The sequence below is a fragment of the Myripristis murdjan genome, chromosome 7, assembly GCF_902150065.1.
Source record: "Myripristis murdjan chromosome 7, fMyrMur1.1, whole genome shotgun sequence".
Taxonomy (NCBI): domain Eukaryota; kingdom Metazoa; phylum Chordata; class Actinopteri; order Holocentriformes; family Holocentridae; genus Myripristis; species Myripristis murdjan.
The window spans coordinates 18,745,918-18,764,927 of record NC_043986.1 but is presented as its reverse complement, the minus strand read 5'-3'; the positions used below and the strand labels follow the sequence as shown (position 1 = coordinate 18,764,927).

General features: G+C 41.8%; 1 protein-coding gene across 1 annotated transcript in view; it reads right to left on the bottom strand.

Moving 5' to 3' along the window:
• Positions 1-270: 270 nt before the first annotated feature.
• Positions 271-19,010, bottom strand: part of LOC115362728 (prickle-like protein 2) — a 32,629-nt gene continuing 13,889 nt past the window's right edge. Inside the window, exons 2-9 of the mRNA XM_030056789.1 lie at positions 10,070-10,253; positions 5,693-5,806; positions 5,395-5,532; positions 4,770-4,973; positions 4,291-4,477; positions 3,437-3,591; positions 2,472-3,273; positions 271-2,372 (exon numbers count right to left, since the gene is read on the bottom strand). Of these exons, the coding sequence (XP_029912649.1) occupies positions 1,426-2,372; positions 2,472-3,273; positions 3,437-3,591; positions 4,291-4,477; positions 4,770-4,973; positions 5,395-5,532; positions 5,693-5,806; positions 10,070-10,201 (2,679 nt within the window). The 5' untranslated portion in view covers positions 10,202-10,253 and the 3' untranslated portion in view covers positions 271-1,425. The remainder of the gene's footprint in view (positions 2,373-2,471; positions 3,274-3,436; positions 3,592-4,290; positions 4,478-4,769; positions 4,974-5,394; positions 5,533-5,692; positions 5,807-10,069; positions 10,254-19,010) is intronic.

The window sequence follows — 19,010 nt, the reverse complement described above, 5'->3', positions numbered from 1 at the left end:
TGTAGTCATAGTGGGTGATTTATTTATGGGTTAGTAGGTGACTAAACCAGGGATTGCTATTTGTACATTAAAAAATGAGTGCAGATTCCTTTTGATGTTTGATCATCGGAGCAGACCGCTCTTGAGCAGATTGGGTTGTCTTATCAGAGATTAGACAAAAAGTCAGGAGGGAGAGAACTCGTCACTCGAAATAACTCAGCCAACCTCTCCACAACCAGACGAAAACCACAACCAACCAGAGAGCTGAATATAAGATGCAACTTCCTGGTGGATCATTGAAGTACACTTTATTTTCAATATAAGACAACAACAACAAATTGACATGCAAGTCTCCCTATCTCTACATCATGTTATACAAATAATGATTCTTTAGATACAAAATATAATATATAAATATTTAAGACCATATGTACATAACATTTACATTACTACATCCATTACTTTAATAACATTTTTATTACTATATATACATTTAACAGGTATCATTCTTTAATTTATTGTAATTATTATTATTAGTAGTAGTATTTTTAATCATCTATAGGTAACTCAAAAAACAAAGCATGTTGCAGAAGAGAAAACGGGACCATACCTGACGTTACTGTGCCTGAATGGCCGAGGAGCGGAGGCTATCTAGCGCTCTGTCCTTGGTAAAGCATGGAGAGCAGGCTATGTAGAGCACAAGTTTCAACAGACTATTTGTACAAGGTGATAACAGGGCTAGCGAGCCAACACTATATTCCAGCAGCATTTGGATTCCACTGAGGTAAACAAAGACACAGCTTGGAATCTAGCACGTAGCTTTCACTATCCCAACACAATTTCTGATTTGTCCACATAGAATAAGTTTACTGCCCAGAGCTCGGAGCGTTAAGCTGTCCAGAGCCGCCTGGATCACTGCAGTTATACCAATATGTCCCTTTAAATCTGTAAAGGGGATGTTCATCCTCTCTTGTACATGGGTACACACACAGACACACACACATACACCATTTACCCATTATTTGCCTTGACCAGACTATATTTAGCAGTTGAATTCATCAGTGCTTCCTTGTACCATCATCTGATTCTCATCTCCATCATTGTAAACATTTCTGTTGTGTAAGCCAGCTAAGCTTCCTCTCATGATTAGATCATACCGTGTAGGTGTACACAAACACTACCCGGTGTAGAGTTGTGTAAGCTCACATACATAAAAAATATGCCTTCTCCTTTCTTCCACCCCCCCCTCCTTACACACACACACACACACACACACACACACACACACACACACACTATTCCATTTCACATGCACTCACTGTCTCACTCTCACCTTCCCACTCCTTCTCTCCCTCCTCTGTTGCTTTCACACTCTTCTTACCTCTTTCTCTCTCTCCCAACTCTTTCTCTCTCCTGCTCATCCCTCTCAATCTCTTTGCTCTACATCTAGGAAATTATGCAATTTTTGCTCTTCCTCCTCTGGCGAGTGTGTAGCTGGCCATGAATCTGTCCATGCAGAGGTCCATGATGGCCCCCCATCCCAGAGGGGCTGTAGCGGTGGCGCAGCTCTTCGTTGATGTAGTGCAGCTGCACGGGCCGAGGGATGGGTTCCCCCAGGAAATAACCCTCATCTTCCTCAGACTCTGAGGTAGAGGAGCAGCTGGAGCACCAGGGGTCAGCCCCCTCCCTGTAACCATCGCCCCAGTGAGGCCCACCCAGCCCCACAGGTTGCCAGCCAGCATTCTGCAGGGTGAGATCAGAGGTGGTGCGAGGACAGGGCCGGTAGGACTGCTGTCTGCACCCGCCTGGTCCCAGGCTGAACATCTCCCTGCCGGTGTGGCCAGAGGAGAAGCAGTCGTAATCCTCCTGGACACGGCGGTAGGGCAGCTCCACCATTTGAGCAGGGCGGTCAGCCACCAGGTGTAGGGCGTTGTCAGAGCGAGAGCGGCGAGAGCGTTTGTGGTGGCGGCTACCACGGTGCTGGCCGTTACCATGGTTACCACGATGGTGTTTGCGGCGTCTTGGTTGTGGCTGCTGTTGCTGGGATACAGATTCCTGTGTGTTTATGCGCCGGCGGGGCATTCTGTCACTCATAGGAGCCATGTGAAGGTTTCCACTGCTGCCTACCAGCCCAACACGACCTTTGCCTTCAAAGGCCAGCGGCCGTGGGGCATCCCAGTACTGTAGGGGGTAGCCCACCCTCAGTGGAGCATCCATGTTTCCATAGGGACGAGAGGAGGACAGGGACTCGGTGCTGTGGAACTGGACTGAGGAGCTTAGGGTGCCCATGTTGCTCTTCTCAGACACATTCACTCCAGAGTCCTTGCTCAGGTCAGGCATAGAGAACCTGGACAGATGTTCCTGACGCTTACTGACCCCATCCAGAGAGTTACCTGTAAAAAACCATACATCTCACATCAGATGTTCATGTCATGTCATATTGCCTCATATATTGTATCATGTATTATGTCATTTATCATGTATTACTTTACCTGTAGCATTGGACATTGTCAGGGAGTCAATGGATCCATGTGGGGTCTGTTCTAGAGGAGTGAGGGGTTCATTGAAGCTCATGGCGTTAATGGGGTTTCTCCTGGTCAGGGGGGGCCTGCCGTCCCTCTGGAACCCATGCAGGCTGATGCTCCTCTTGTCTGTGAAGCCCTGGTTCTGGCTAGACATCTCATTGAAGCTCATCTGGGTGCGGAGCTTGTTGGGTCTGAACTCATCCTGGCTGTGCTGGATCCAGTTCTCATTGAAGGAGTGGCCCCTGAGGGCGGCCATAGGGGTCCTCTTGGCATTACCTTGCTCCTTCCCCCAGGAATCAGGCATCTTCCCTGGGTTGACAGGACTCTGGGCTGGAGGATTCAGGTTCTGGGTGGGATTGTAGCCCTGCCTGGGGTTACACTGCCCCAGCAGCTGTATAGGTGTTCGAGTGGGGGACGGGTCCCGTTGGGAGGTCTCATAGGCAGCAGGGGCATAGGTTTCATCCCGGCTCATCCACACTTGGTTTAAGCTCGGAGTACGACTCGGGGTGCGGCTTGGTGTGCGGCTGGGGGTTCTGCTTGGGGTCTGGCCAGAGGAGAGGCTCAAGCGGTCCATCTGAACAGACAAGGGATCGATTTCAGCAGACAGACGGTCAGGCATTGGTGGAGGAGCTGGCTGGCGGGCCTCCACACTCCTCCGTTCCTGCTCAGCATTGCGCCGCTCCTTTTTGCCAATCTTGGTGCTGTGGCGGGACTCACGGGAACGGGCACTTTGGAAGGCTGAGTCTGAGGAATCAGACTCATCTGGATCCTGATTGGTGCAGATACAGTTTATTAGTAAAATGATTAAACCGCCAGGCAAAGTAAACATATATAATGTATGAGGAAATCTACACATAAACAATTCCCTTTTATGACATACACAAAGTGTAATTTCAACCTCTGAAATGTTAGTAGCATGTTTTATTAACCACCTGTCCAGCACTGCAGGACCTTGAGCAGAAGATCTGCCCCTGCTTTGGCAGGAAGGGGCGGCCAAGCAGTGAGCGCTTGCAACGGGCACAGCAGAAACATTCTTCAGTGGCGTGCCAGTGTTGGCCATCATATGTCATCTGTCCTTGGTCAATACCTGCAGTAAAATGAGGAAAACAGATGCTTAACTTTAATCTGTTAGATACTTCTGTAGCCTCCACTGCCTTAAAATGGTCAGGTGATGGGAACTGTTTCAGCGTACTGTAAAACTGCTCTCCTGCTGAATCTATGCTGTGTGATTCTAGCACTCTTACAAATGCCAAGCGCAGTCTGAGTTTAGCCAGTAGGTTAAGCTAATCCTCATGAAACATGCCTCTCAATATTATGATGGTACTTATAGGAAGTAAAGAAATCCAGTAAACACGGAGCTTTAATCTCCTGAGGTGGAATATTTGTGACTGCACTTCCAAACGTGGTTATTCAACTGGTGAAATAACTTGAGAAGGCTTCTCACTGGACCTGCTCCTGAGCTGGGGAAAGTAATCATCTTTCAGAGCTTCCATCTGGATACAACATGGCAACCTCTGAAGCATGCTCAGTTTCCCCCACTGTTACTGGAGCCTGAGACGATAATAACCATCCACATCTCACTGCTCTGAATACGCCTCTCCACAGCTGTGTGCTACACAGGGCTCAGAGAGGGCTAATGTTGCACACACTTAAATCTGCCTCTTAGATGGCTGTTTGAGGTTTTCAAAAAGGTTGGTGTAAGAAATGTGTACCCGAGTGTTTATTTAGGTTTGTACACTTTAAATCATGAAGAAAAAGGGCAGGGAACACATTTGGAGTGCTGTACCTATATGGTCTCCACACGCGTCACAGTACTCAGCATAAAGGGACTCGAAGCAGTTGCAGCAGTGTGGCCGTCCATCCTTCATGATGTAGCGCTGGCCGCCGAGGGGGGCCTCACACTCAAAGCAACAGAAGTGCCTCATGTGCCAGTGCCTGCCCTCTGCCTCAGTGCACTCATCAGCAAAGATTATCTGCATGACCAGGACATCAAAGTCATTAGTGTAGATGTACTACGGAGGGAAACTGATCTGACTGAGATGGAGATGGAGGTGATCGGGTGATGGAAAATGAAAGATTATTTTTTAACTCAGCACAGGCTTGCTTGCCACATGTTAAGCAGAAAACAACCAGACATGGCCTCTCTGAGACATGGCAAGAATACTGAGAGATCTTTTCATTCCAGACCAGTTTAAACCCCATCCAAGCCTCTGAGCTATTCAGCCATTTCCAGCTCTTATGGGTTGTAAGCCCAGATAGGCGCACCTCATCACAGGCACAGCAGCGGGGTTTCAGCCTCTCGGCATGGTGCCGGCCACAGTAGATCTTGCCATCCTGGTAGAAGTAGATGAGATCCACCAGCAGTTCCTCACACATACTGCAGACAAAGCAATGAGGATGCCAGCATTGCCCGTGACCTGCCCTGGCAGCAAAGACCACAATGTCCCCTCCGTTTATCTGACCCCCACACTATAGGAGAGAGAGAGTGAGAGAGAGCAAGAGAGTGGGAGAGAGAGAGAGAGCGAGGGAGAGCGAGAGTGATAAGGAAATAGGGATGGGGAAAGCAAGAGAGAGATTAATGCAAAATATTTGTGTGTGTGTGTGTGTGTGTGTGTGTGTGTATGTGTGTGGGGCACTTGAATGCAATCTTTTAAGGTTGATGTGTTTTCTACTTCTAATCTGTATCATCTATCTGATGAAATGTCAAAAAAAAAGAAGCCCAGGCCAGCAAATCTGAGCATATCATTTAGAAATGGGCAGATTTATGATAATACAGATGCCTTGAATAGGGAGAAACTATCAAAAGTGTTGCACTGACAGTTGTTATCTTCTGTTTGCAAAGAGGACGACAACAGGAAAAAGAGGAAGCACTGCTGATTTTTGACTTTACCTGCTCACAGATGGCCCCATTGATGGTGAGGGGGAAGGGACGGACATTTCCGCGGCCCAGGTTCTCTTTCTTCCGCTGGTTGCTGAAGAGCTTAAGCTCTCTTTTCTCCTCATCATCCAGACCATTACAGTAACGCACCTGACCAATACAATTCATAATCATTCAAGTGGGGTTGCCACATCTGTCCTATTTATCAGAAAGATAGAATGTCTCTAGCTTCTGTAAATCACAGTAAAACACACAAACTGTTAATGTATAAATGAGCGAGGCACTGACTGCAGTATGAAACCTTCTGTACCTCATTATCATGTGGTGGCAACTGATGAAGCAGCTGTTTGATGCGGTATTTCTCTCCAGGGCTGTTTATATAGGGAACCTTTTCTTCTGGTAGGGAGTTGTAATACTGATGCACCTGAAACAAACACCCAAATCAAAGCTGATGGCTCTGAAAATAACTGCACACTTGTTCAATAAGTAAGGCTAAGGCAAAAGTTCTGCTGTGGTATTCCTGTAGCCATGGTAACTGACTCACTATGCACTGCACTGAGGTAAAACTAGGCTGGTTCACATAATCTAACCTGTTTCATGATTTCATTTTAGTTGTGGTAACTGGTAACATACCTGAAAATGGTTTAAAAAAAAAAAAAAACCCACCCATATGAATCTGAAAGCAGTTTCAAATTAATTTATCATGGTTTGTACCCGCACACGGTTTGTGTTTTTGTTCTGCCTTCCATCATCATTGTCCTTGAAAATCAGTGTCTGGATTTGAAAGTTGTGTGAGACAATGAGTGCTGTGCTACTGCGGCAGATGCAACCTTGGACACTACCAGGCTCCTTTATTTTTTAAATGTTAGCATTCAGATTGCTGAGGAGACCTGAGTTTCTCTCCTGCATACTGTTTTGCATTTAGCCTTCATCCTGTCATAAGGAATATGTATGTTGGCATCCACTGACTAGCACACCTTTTTCATTCGCACGTTGGTGGGTGACATGAGCAAAAACTACTCACAGTCAGTGGTTGAGAAGTGCACACACCCATCTGGTGGCACAAAGCATTCTCGTTATTTACTAATCTGTTGTTTTTAGCGTGACGTTAATCATAGGTGTGGACTTGAGTCACATAACTTGGACTTGACTTGGACTCAAGTCACAAAATCAAGAGAGACTTGCAACTTGCCTTTGACTTTAATAACAATTACTAATGATTTAACTTTGACTTGAGACGTTCTACCTTCTATCTCTCTGGATGTCTGCCTTTCCCAAAGCCAAAGATTAAAAATCAAACAAATTAGCCCTGCTTGCTCAGGCTGTGAGACTACTAAATGCACCATCTGCACTCCTCCATGTTTAATGATTTTATTTTCTATACAATCAATTGATCAATCAAGAGGGAACCACACTTTAATCATTATTCAACCTGTTGTATAATGACCAACAAACTTCCTTGTATCCTTGCAGGTTCCCTAGTGGTATAAACAACATGACTTTAATTGACATTAAAAAATCAGCTCTTTGTATGCCAGATCCACAGTGACCCACAGCTAGTCAGCTGGTATTTAAAGCTCATAAAATCAGTCAACAATCAGCTAAGTCTAATGTAAGTTGGGAGAGGAGAAAATGAAAAAAATGAAGACCTCACATACACACACAGCTGGCCCTGCCATTTTTTTTTTTTTGGAGTAAACCAAATGCAGAAGTACCGTTTAGGATTTTTTTTTCATATACACCCAAATTGATAAACAGTTAAAATAGACTTGTAAGTTAGAATGGGGTGTGCTAATGGACCACGTGCAATAATTTGCATGTACAGGGCAGGCAAAATAAAATATTAAATCATTAAATTATGATTGGTCCAGAGTGAATTAAGACTTGTTAAGGACTAAAACCTCAAAGTTCAGGACTTGGAACTTGAATGCCAGGACTTGAGACGTACTTGCGACTTGCAAATCAAGGACTTACTCCTACCTCTGGTGTTGACACCTATTTTGCTGAAATGGCTGTGAGCTCCAATTTAAATATTGCACTTAACATATTTAAAGCACACAGAGTCACATACTGTATTAAGACTATACTACCAACAAAAGCACAACAATTTCTAGTGCATTTCCACATTTTCTTACACAACAGTGACACACGCTCTTGTCAGCCTGTCTCTGCTACTTCAAATGATGAAAAATGTGTTTAAGTGTGGTAGAGAGCGAGAGAGAGATAGGGAGCCTCCCCTAAGATTCTCAGTGTCCCACTCACTTGGTTATCCTACGCCATGGAGCATGACACTGAATTTCATTGCAACAGAAATGACAGTGGTTTTTGAAGGAGCGAAAAATGGGGAACCTTTTTAAGGGGCTGCAGTTATATTATTATTGAGTGTTTCCTTCTCATACTGTACAGACCTTTTTTATGTTTTCTGGCAAGCATCTGGCCAGACAAGTCGTAAAAATAGTTTTGAGTGGACCTCCTGGTTAGTATTTTCACTTAACAGCTCTATTTTGAGTTCCCTGTCATTTTGCTGTAGATAATCTCTGGGTAGCTCTAACTAACCATTTGCTGCATTGCTAAGCTCTTACACTTTATTTCACCGACAAACTTGATCATATTATTAGTCCGTGAATGGGATTATATAAATGTAATCAAAGATTATGTCAGGACGGTTATTCAAACTATTAATGAACATTCAAAAGATGTGTCTGTTGGGTAACTGGCACACATTTAGTCGGCAGTAAGACAGTTTGGCCAGGCGCCACCACATCTGGGGAAGCAACTCTGGCAGAAACATAACAAGTAAAATACTTGAATTACAGGACACCGTTAGAGCCAAATAATGAAACAGTGCATGAAATTAAAACTCTGTTGTTGCTGTTTATATTTGTGTCAGCATTACTCATGAATTGGTGTTACCAAATGGGGTTTGAATTCGTTTGGAGTTATTTTCACGGCTTTTATAACGTTCATTTCCAAAGTACATAGGATATGAAACAGCCATATTCCTATATATATGTAATTTTTTTTCATTTTGAAGCAGTGATAGTGTCTAAACTAGATACTGTAACTGGAAAAAACACAGATTTTAACATTAAATGAGAATGATTGATTATTTTGTTTGACAGTGTGAAGCACAGGAATGTCACCATACAGTACAGGGAGAAATGTACAGCTGTCACACTCGCATCCATCAACAAGAAGTGACAAGCATAAAAAATCATTACATTCAATTATACAGAAAACCAACAGGCTGCTCCAGTTTCCTTCATCTCCTGTTGGATGAGAGGAGCTGCAGCCTCTTTCAGTATCCTGTCAAGATGGCTGACTGGAGAAAATGACTGTTATCAGCCCAGCCTGTCATCTGTTAACAGAGCCCTAGGAGGCCTGCTGCATTACAACGCTGCACTTACTAAATAAAGGCAGGAAGGGTTTAAAGCCTGACCCAATACAACCTAGCTGAACACAACCATTTTTATTTGAACTGCGGATCTCCTAACGGGTAGATGCAGTGGGAAAAGAAAAACAAAGCATTGAAAGGCATTTAAACTGCAAATTAGTCCTGGCGAGGCACCTTGGAATGTCCATGCATAAACATTTTGTTGATCATGGTCAGTTTGAGCCATCCAGATATTTACTAGCTCTCCATTCAGTGTGGTTTATATGTGCAAGGCTCTAGACTATGAATCTGTATACAATAATCTTAAATGAAAAAAGAATGGTTATATATACCAAGTATCTAAATAATCATCTTTCACTACTTTCATTCATTTTTATAAAAGGGGAAAAAGCAAATTCTTGCTTGATGTTGCTTTGAGTTGAGCAATTCCATTGACGGTGATTGGGAAAGTCGGCCACTGTCAAGGCACAGGCCCATTGCTTATGGCATATGGGACATCACTTTTCATGATATCATTACTGAACACATCACAAACTTATATAATTGAATAATTAATTAATAATCTAACAACAACAACAACAACAACAACAACAACAACAACAATAATAATAATAATAATAATAATAACAATAACTTGCATCACAAAGTAATTAAGACAATGTAGCATAGTGTCATCTCTGTTTTTCAAATGATAAATTGGTCCACGGCTCCTTTTTATAGCTTGGTTCTGGGTGTCATTCTCTTAGATTGTGACCTTGGTTTCGACAACGTGGCAGCTTTAACGCTGACAGTTCTGAAACTTCCTCACAGTTATTCTTCCATGAAATGTCTGATGGCTAATTCTCTGTGATACGTGCGCGTCATCCCTGCCCTTCCCTCTCTCCCCTGCAGCCCCGTACGACTAAAACAGCATGAAGGGGATTTAAAAACAATAACGGTCCGCTGTCTTGTTTTACTCCCTTGTTTTCAGATCAGTGAATTTTCCATCTCAGATAATTAGGAAAATGTCACACTAAATGACGCATTATCATGCCAATAATTAAATTCATCTGACCGATACAGTTCAATTTGATGTGGTCTGGCGACACCGGACAAAAGGTGACTCAAAATAAAGCATTGGCTGATGTAGACCTCATGCTTACCAAGTGCAACAGTATGGTTATGGGTGGGTGGCTGTTCAGTTCTGAGTGAAGGGAATGAGATGTGAATGTGCGCTGCTTTTCACACGTAACTTGAATATCTGTGATTTGAAATTTGAGGAGTGGGAAACTATACAGCTGGTTTTGTGTGTACCTGTTCGGGGCTGAGTCCAGGAGGAACCCAGGCATATTCCTCCAGTGCACATCCAGAGTCATCATCAGAGGTGGAGTTCCTCTGGAAGTCATACATCAGCTTGGTGATGGTCTTCTCCATCTCCAGAGGCATGGCCGTCACAACATGCTCCTGAGCTTAGCTCCTACAGTGAAGACAGGTGTTCCTGTTGTGGGCGGAGATGAGAGAAGTAGAAGGAGTGTGGGGGGGAAAAGAGACAAAAACGAATAGTAAGTGAATGCAAGAGGGAGGAGTAGGGGAAGGAAAAGAGGAAAAGACAAGACAAAAACTAGGGATGCAAAGAGAGGGAATAGAGAGGATACATTTTCTAGACTATATCCAGAAACTGCAGGTTCAGATTCCCTGGTGGTGTTTATCAGCTGCACCAGGGCTGCTGCAAAATGAATTACAGTGTTGGAAGCAATTTATTATCAACAATATTATGAGTAGCACAGTGCACAGTCTAACACACAGAGGCAACACCCTCAGTGGTCCAGATCCTCTAAATAAAGAAAAAGGATCTAAAAACTCATGTATAGTCCGGAAATTAGCACACTGTGTACGTGCTGATGGCTTTACAAGAGTTTGGAGGGTGCATAGATTAATTTGAGCCACACATGGCAAAGTCAGAGGAGATATAGAGAGGGAGGGCTTTCCGACTGAGAGAAGAACAGCTGCACACATTACTAATACATGAATGATTAACAGGCTAGGTATTGCTTCCACTACCAGAAATGTGTAACTAAAATGCAATTAATTTAGTTAGCAATTTGAATATTTAGTGCGGTAACAGCAACAGCACAAATGAGTCGCAACTGTTAATTTCACGTTGCTTGTCGCTTTAAATGATGGGTGGAGGGATATTAGAGTCAGTCAAACAGTCCAAATGGAAGAAACAATCTCTGCAACAGCAGCAGCTCCTAATGTGGCTTTGAAAAAACCCTGCAGAGATTACTGACATTGTGAGGCTGTTGTGTATTCACAGCGTACACAGTCTGATCAGCATCAAACTGAGAACCGAGCAGGAGGGTCTAGACAGTCAGTTTTTGTATTTTTTTTTTTTTTTTTCTGTTTGAGTCTCAAGGTTGTAGATCAAGGTCATGCCAGTAACAAAGTCCTTGTAGAACCTACATGTTTGTCCGTGTCTATTTAAGAATGAAGCCCAAAAATTTCTGATTCCAAATGATTTTTGTCAAAAAATATGACTGGCCTTCTGTGGTGGTTTCAGGCAGCAACACTATTTCAGTTCCGCAGATTAGAAAACACAGAAAGAGCGAGTTTAAGCGCAGTGGCCAGGAACAGCAGACATTTCCACAGACTGAGTGAGTCAGCCTCCATCCAGCAGAGCTGACTACTGTTTATCTCTCTAAGATGGGTGCTGCTGATTCCTTTATGCGGAGGGATCGCAGGTACGTAACCTCAAGCCCGTGGCCTGGCCTCGGGCCGTCCTTCATTAGTGTATGAAGGCTCAGTGAGGAGAGTGACAGAGAGGCCTCCTGGGACATCTGCAGCCTGTTGCACCAGTTAAACTTCAGTTCAAAGTCAGACTAGTTGTAATGCAAATGTTCACTAAGTTAACACAATATTAAAAGTGGTTGCATCAGCTAAAATAGCTCTCTTGTAGAGCTAAGTAAAAATTACACCGACATCCTGCTTTGTGTAAAGTCTTCTATGCAATATTCCTGGTGCATTGATTTGATTAATGGGACAAAATTTGTGGAGGACGCAGAGGAACAAATACTAATATTTTGTAATTGGCTCAATGAAATTAGATCACTGGAATGATAAAAAAAAAGACTACAATTTAGGTATCTGACATTAGATGAAGCATTGCTTTCTAAAACTATTAGTCATAACAGAATTTGTAATAGGCCTTTCTCAAAGGCGTCTTCACCATTCAAATGAACAGCTACACCTTCTGATATTACTCCAATTGTCATTCTTACTTACGTACACAGATTTATGTAATGGTGTGGGAGACAAATTTATCCTGATATATGCTAGATATTGTACCTGTTGGTTTACATTTGGTTATGTTGAATTAGCAAATTGCATCCTCTTTTTCTATCATTCTCGGTAAGCTGTTTTTTATTAACTTGTTTGAGGAATGAGAAATTAATTTAGGCACGCTCTTAATCAGAAACAGAAGTGTTAGTCTATAGGGAATGTTTTGGTTAGGGCTCCCTTTAAACTCTCACCAGTTTAAAAGTTTCCCTTAAATCTCCCCTGTGCATTTTTTACACATAACATCAGTGTAAAATTAACTTGTTTTGACATAATGTTGGGAGTATTCTTTACACCCTAACTTACGACTGAATGCACGTTCAGCTGGTGCAACAGGCTGCTGATGAGTGTGTGAGTTTTGACGTAATACACACTCGCCAGGCTGAGTGGTTAGTCATAACACACACTCCTCTGTTCTTCCCCAGCAACACAAGAGGAGAGGAGAGCCGGTCCAAGTTGTGAACTTCTGTTTCCTGGAGGAGGCGTACTTCTGGGCAATTCATGCTTCAAAAAGAAGTGCTGATCTATATTTTGGGGGAAAAGAAATATTAAACTTTTTTTTTATATATTTTCTAATTTTCTACATTTTTATTACATGTTTGCCATCCTCAAGGTGAACACAGCGTCTTTTTGTTTTATGGTTTGCCTCTTTACACTCTCCAGTCACATTGTGCCTGGCTCAATTTCTCAATTTTGGATAAATGCAATATACTTTCAAGAGTGCCTGTCCCCATAGTGTTAATTATTTTACGCTGAAATGTTTTTTTAATCCCTACAGAAATGCATCAGATAATACCCTGATTAATTTAATCTAATCTATCAGCAACATCTATGCACTTAAAAAGTCATTCCTTATCAAATTCATTCCTTATCTTGACAGAGGGTGAGCCTGACGTGATCCTGGTCTAGTAATCCGGTATTTACCAGTTCATCTAAGGATTCTCTAGCCTGCAGCGTCTGTGATGTTGAAGAAACCATTAACATTATGATTAAAAGTCATTTGAGTGATCGATATGTTCAAGCACAGCAATAAGATGATTCTAGGATCCAAAGTCTGTCAGACAAATGTAAGCCACTGGGAGCCAGGAATCGGTAAATCTTCATCCCACACAGAGAGACTGCACCTGGTGACTTCACTGACTTGTACAACGTCACCCAGAGAAGAGGGACTAATGTGATGCAGTCTTTATATTGAATAAAAACCTGCAGACTTCTGTCTATCGAGACCACATGACTGCCTTTTCTACAATGATGGTGCCAATCTCTCAATCCACTCCCAGTTTTCATCTGTTTCTGATCTTTAATCTATCATTTAATCCTGATTAGTACCAATAACCTTGGTGCCCCAAATTATAAATGCTGTTGAAATCCTAGAGCAAAAGCAAAAGGATAACTACCATTCGGAAGGGTGAGCCACAGTATACCAACTTGTCATCTGGTATTTGATGTTTTCAAATCTATTTTTATTTTGATGCATGATGTTAAGAAGTAAGAATAACTCTCCCTCTCTGTAGGGTCATGAAAATGAATAATTCTGTCCTATTTATAAATACTGTAATTATTTCAGTGAAACATAAGAAGTGATTGTATTGAACAAACGGTTGAAAAGAAAAAAAAAGCTTACTGCCGTCACATAATATTCTCATGGTGATAATTGCATGGACACTGCCTTATCCTGCTGTTTACAGTTTTTCACCCTGTTGAAAGCAGTCTGCTGCGGTCAGAATATGTTTCTGTATTGAAAGGCTATTAAATTGGTTGGCTGAAGTGATTATTTTTAGGACTAAGCTACAACTTTTAGAACAAATAATACATTTAATTTGGGAAATGGGCATTGTTCAAAGTCACTTAAAAAATTTGAATTTAAAATGTCCAAAAAAGTCCAGCAACTTTTCGAATCAATGCATTTAACATGATAACGATGCTGATTATTTTAACCATATACGGTTACCAGGAAATGAAAAACAACTAGTCTCGTCCAATCCATCCCTCAGTGAGGCAGCAGTCTGCCAACTGCAAGTCAGTTAGAAAAACTCAGCGAGTTGCCTTGGCAACCAATTGGTGTGCATCGTCCTGAACAACGCCCATTTGCCAGTGACTGAAAAAACGTATGATTTTATTGACTAACTGTGAATCCACAGCACAAAGAAAAAAAGCATCTGAAGTGAGAGGAGTGTAACATGTTTATTTTACCTTTTCTTCAGGGTGTTGTGAATTTACCTTTCAAATGTGCCCCTCTGACAACTTAAGCAAGGTAATGGATATGGATGGTTATGTAATGGATGATGATACCTAACGATGTCATGTTTTACTGATCATCCATCATGACTAATTCTGATGACTATAACAATGAAAGATTGAACTGTTCAGTGTTAGCATTATCATTAACTCTGCTTCAGTCAGATTCCATCAAAAGTCTCTCAGACATCTCTGACGGTAAGACACAATTTATACACAAATGAAAGAAGCAGATTAAACAAAATGATGCCTCTGCTGAATACGTATTGAATCTGGAAACAGAGGTAGAGATGTTTAAAAAAAGGAGAAACAATAGATGGAGGGCTGTAGATGCAGTGTTAAGAGCAACGCTTTTCCTTTTTCACGTGTCATGCTTCACCCACCTCCCTCCTTCCTCCTCCCATCCTCATGTGGTTCTGACAGGCTCTGTGTGGGTGTGCATGAGAGAAATAAAGAGAAGGAGAGGGAGTGATGGAGAGAAAAAGCTCTTATTTATGTAAAAGCTGACATGAGAGGAGGTGCTCGGCTGAAGCACGGTGCCTGACCAAGGTTTTTATTAACTCTTCACAGTGAGAGCAGCACCAATCAAAATCAGCTGTGCTCTTGCCATGACACAGAACATGACACACAGTTCACATTTAACTTCTTTACATATTACCACAATGTCAATGTTAATGACACATTTCTTGTACTATCTGCAATTATACAGTCCCTTCCCAAATTTCAACAATGTAAAACAAAGGAAAATGGACATACAGACACAGACAGTAGCCCATAACTCACTTCATGCTGTGACTAGAAAGATAAACTGGTGCCAAACAGAATCTGACAAATAAATTAGGCACCAAAATTGTAGAACTGGAACTTGAATAATTGGATGAAGACAATTTTATGCACCAACCTCCACTGTACAGTCATCACCAGAAAGACGCAAAAGTCAAGGAAAAGAGATTGGTAATTGTCCATAACAGGTACTTGAGTGTCATTTTGTACCATAAAAAATAATTTGAGTATGCTGGCAATTATTTTGTAGTAAACAACCATCGCAGAATTGTTTTTTTTTTTTTTTCTCCCCCAGATAATGAAGTATTCTTTGCCTGTTGCAAGGTGAACGGTGCTGCAGTGATGCATTAGGCGTAATTTCAACAGTGAGTGCTGCTCAGAATTTCCGACTGCTGTTAAACCTTTTACTGTCTCGATGAAACAACCCGTCTGTGGAATCAGATGTAGCAGATAGGAAGACATTGTCATTCACTGCTCTCTATTGGTAATGGCAGCACTTTACCCCTTTCAACAACATGGCAATCTCACAGACTCAGCCCATCCAATGAAATATTAAAGCCAGTTGGGGGTTTGAAGCCTTTTACTCATACATTTTCTGCTGGCTCTGTATGTGTGTGCATGTGTGTGTGTGTGTGTGTGTGTGTGTGTGTGTATGTGTGTGTGTGTGTGTGCTTATACATATGCTCCAAATGTTAAACAAGTGATAGTGATTTAGTTCTCCTCCAGGCGTGTGGTGTCCCCCCTCTGCAAAACTGTAAAACATCAAACACTTCCACAATATGCCCTTGGGACATTGGGGGGAACTGTGGCAGACAAATGCATGAGGAAACAAAGTACATAAAGGTCAATTATTAAAAAACTGAAATGCAAATTTATTGGGGGAGTAGACTGCAGTGCAGCCCAATTAGGGAATGATGAAAGCCCGAGAAGCTAAATGTTGAATTTAGGCTAAATAAGTTATTCTTTAATGAATTCTCATATGTAACTCCTGAGAATTTACTCATTTACTGAGTCATTTGACAAGATGCAATATAATTATCTAAGAATACAAATATGAAAATTGCACATCACAATCAAAAGATAACATAGATTACCAATATAAGGTACGCCTAATTAGCTCTTTCACTATAAGTGTTTGGCAGTATTTGTTTAGCTGTTGTGAGAGGCTGACTGAATTAAAACACTGAAATGGCTATTGATTTTTGTACTCCCTCTTCTCTCTCATCATACATGATGGGGAAACACTAAAGGGCTGTACGCATTTTTGTTTTTCATAAGTGAAGCCGACTACAGTGCTAATATTCAGCTAATCATTCACAGAGCAGTTGTAAAGGTAATTATCTGCATAAGTGCCTTTCACATCTACTAAAACCCTGGAAGGGCTTTATAGTGGAATAATAGGATTTGGATGTTTATCAGATTGTAGTTTTGCTTTTGAAAACATTATGCAGGTTTAAATGGTATGTTTTGATATTCATTCATGAATGTATGTGTACCGACTGACACCGATATCTCAATTATCCACAATTATGTTTCTAATTTGCTGGCTCAAGTCATATCTCTCTTCCGCCAAACTTTCAAATAAAAATGATCCAGTGTAGAGGCAGGACTATAAAAATACGAAATGTTATGATAATAAAATTAATTCTATATGTGACAGCAGATGGGTGAGAAATGATGTTGTCCTTCTCACCCCAACAGCTTCCAAACTGCTCGGTGATTTTAGTTTGGATTCACTTTTAACAGAAATAGGAGACTTCCTCAGGCAGTGGCACACCACGCCGCTGACGGTGAGATGCACAGAGACTAATCTTTAGGTAATAAAAGTGTTGATATTCTTATTGGAATCTGCCAGAATGTCACGGTGTCCTTTCTACAATACGGTACAATGAGCAACAAAATGTTTATGACATTTTCACAGATTCACAGTGACTCTGGAGGAATCACAACAAAGCACTACGGGCAGCCTGGAAACAGTAACCCACTGCTCCACAAACAGTGTTGTGTGTGAGCCTCCCTACTGGACTTACAACAGCACAAAATGTCAGCCAATGGCCTCTTTCCCCTCTCCTGCTGAACACACAGTTATCCTTGATTAATAATAAAGGTTTATAGACACACAAACACACACACATACACACATACACACGCCAATTGTGTGACTTCCAGCCTGTCCTCCCAATAAGAGAGGATTATTTCCCACAGCATGAAGCGAATGTGCCAGAGTACAGTAACCTCCCATACAGTACACTGGCACAGGAGCCGGTCGCCATGGAGCCAGCCTGGTTGAGTAACTAAGGTAACCCGGTGCCCAACACTCTCAGCTGCACCGATGTATGTAATGGAAGGAAAAACTCAGTGACAGCGTGATAACTGTGGCAGACGGCGACAGGAAATTTGTTATTCATTTATCTAAATGTGGCGACACAAGATGCAAGGGATGATACAGGAGCTTGTGGATGTGTGTGTGTGTGTGTGTGTGTGTCTGTGTGTGTGTGTGCATGTGCATGAGGAAAATAGAACAGAAAGCCGCAGAAAACAAGTTCTTGTGTCACACCAGTTGTCCTACATAAAAGAATGAAAACTTTCATTTCTTTTAAAATTAATCCTCTGTGTGTAACTTCTGTGTCCTTCATTCCTGCACCTTCTCTTCTTTGTAGCGTGCATAACAGCAGGTCATGGAGGACGAGAGTGTGAGTGATTGTGAGTGAGTGAGTGTGTGTGTGTGTGTGTGTGTTTAATGTGTGTGTATCAGTGTTCAGTGGCTCTCTGAATTTTGTGTTGAAAATCATCATGAAGGACACTCAGCAACTAAAAGGAAGTGTGAAACACAGGCACTGCACGGCATTTTGTTCCATTGTGTCCTTTCATATAATTTATATCAACCCACTGATTTTCCATTAAATTTGCCCCTAAGTAGCAGCCAACTTACAAAAAACATTTTTTCCCTGATATCGTGTGACGTCAGATTCATATTTTGTATATTCTGGTTGCAACGCTTCTTTGAAGCTACATTTTGCTTAAATTGGGTGAAATACTGCCATTGTTTTATGGCTGCACCATTTCATCAAATAGAAAACATCTCGATGTCTTGTGCATCAATTTATGCACATTTCCCTGTAATTCAGCAGGGCCTATTCGGTATCTTTGGAAACTTAAGTATTTCCATTAAAATGTAAAATAAACTTCTGAAGCTCAGTCACACAGCAAAGACAAACAGGTTACGGCTAGACTGTGATAATGACTGTAACTTCATAAGCGACCATTATAATATGCAATCAGCTATGATCAGCAACCAGCAGGCCATCAAAACCAAAAATATCTAACTCTATTACAATAACAAAGCTCGCTTGAAGCACCAATCATTTCATAATCCAATTATGAGGATTAAATTCTTACTGCAGCTTATTTGGATCAGGACTAACAAGAAATTAATTGAAAGGGGATGACCCTATAGGAATAAGGCTCTGCAGTTCAGCTGGCAGAACAGATTGAGAAAAGCTCAGAGTGGGTGATATCACTGGTGATATTAAATAGGAACAATACACACGCTCCATTTAGCGGTCTACAATACTCTCACAGTGTTGTCACCAGTAGCTGGAAGGACATAATTTTCAGTGTGCTGTAACTATTGATCCCAAAAGTATAGGCAATGAACCAAAACGCTTAAACTGAACCAATTAATACACACACAAACGCACGCACACACAAGTTCATCTCCCTGATGTGCTAATTGCTGGAGGTCTGTTCCTGAAATCTAAAGTAGGACTCTCTCTTACCTACAGATGCACAAAATTTCACAGGGAACTTGAAAGCTGTAATTAAAGGGTGACAAATTTCTGCTCCTCTCCCACTGTGTGTGGGATGGCCTGAAATAGAATAGCAGGGTTTCAACAGG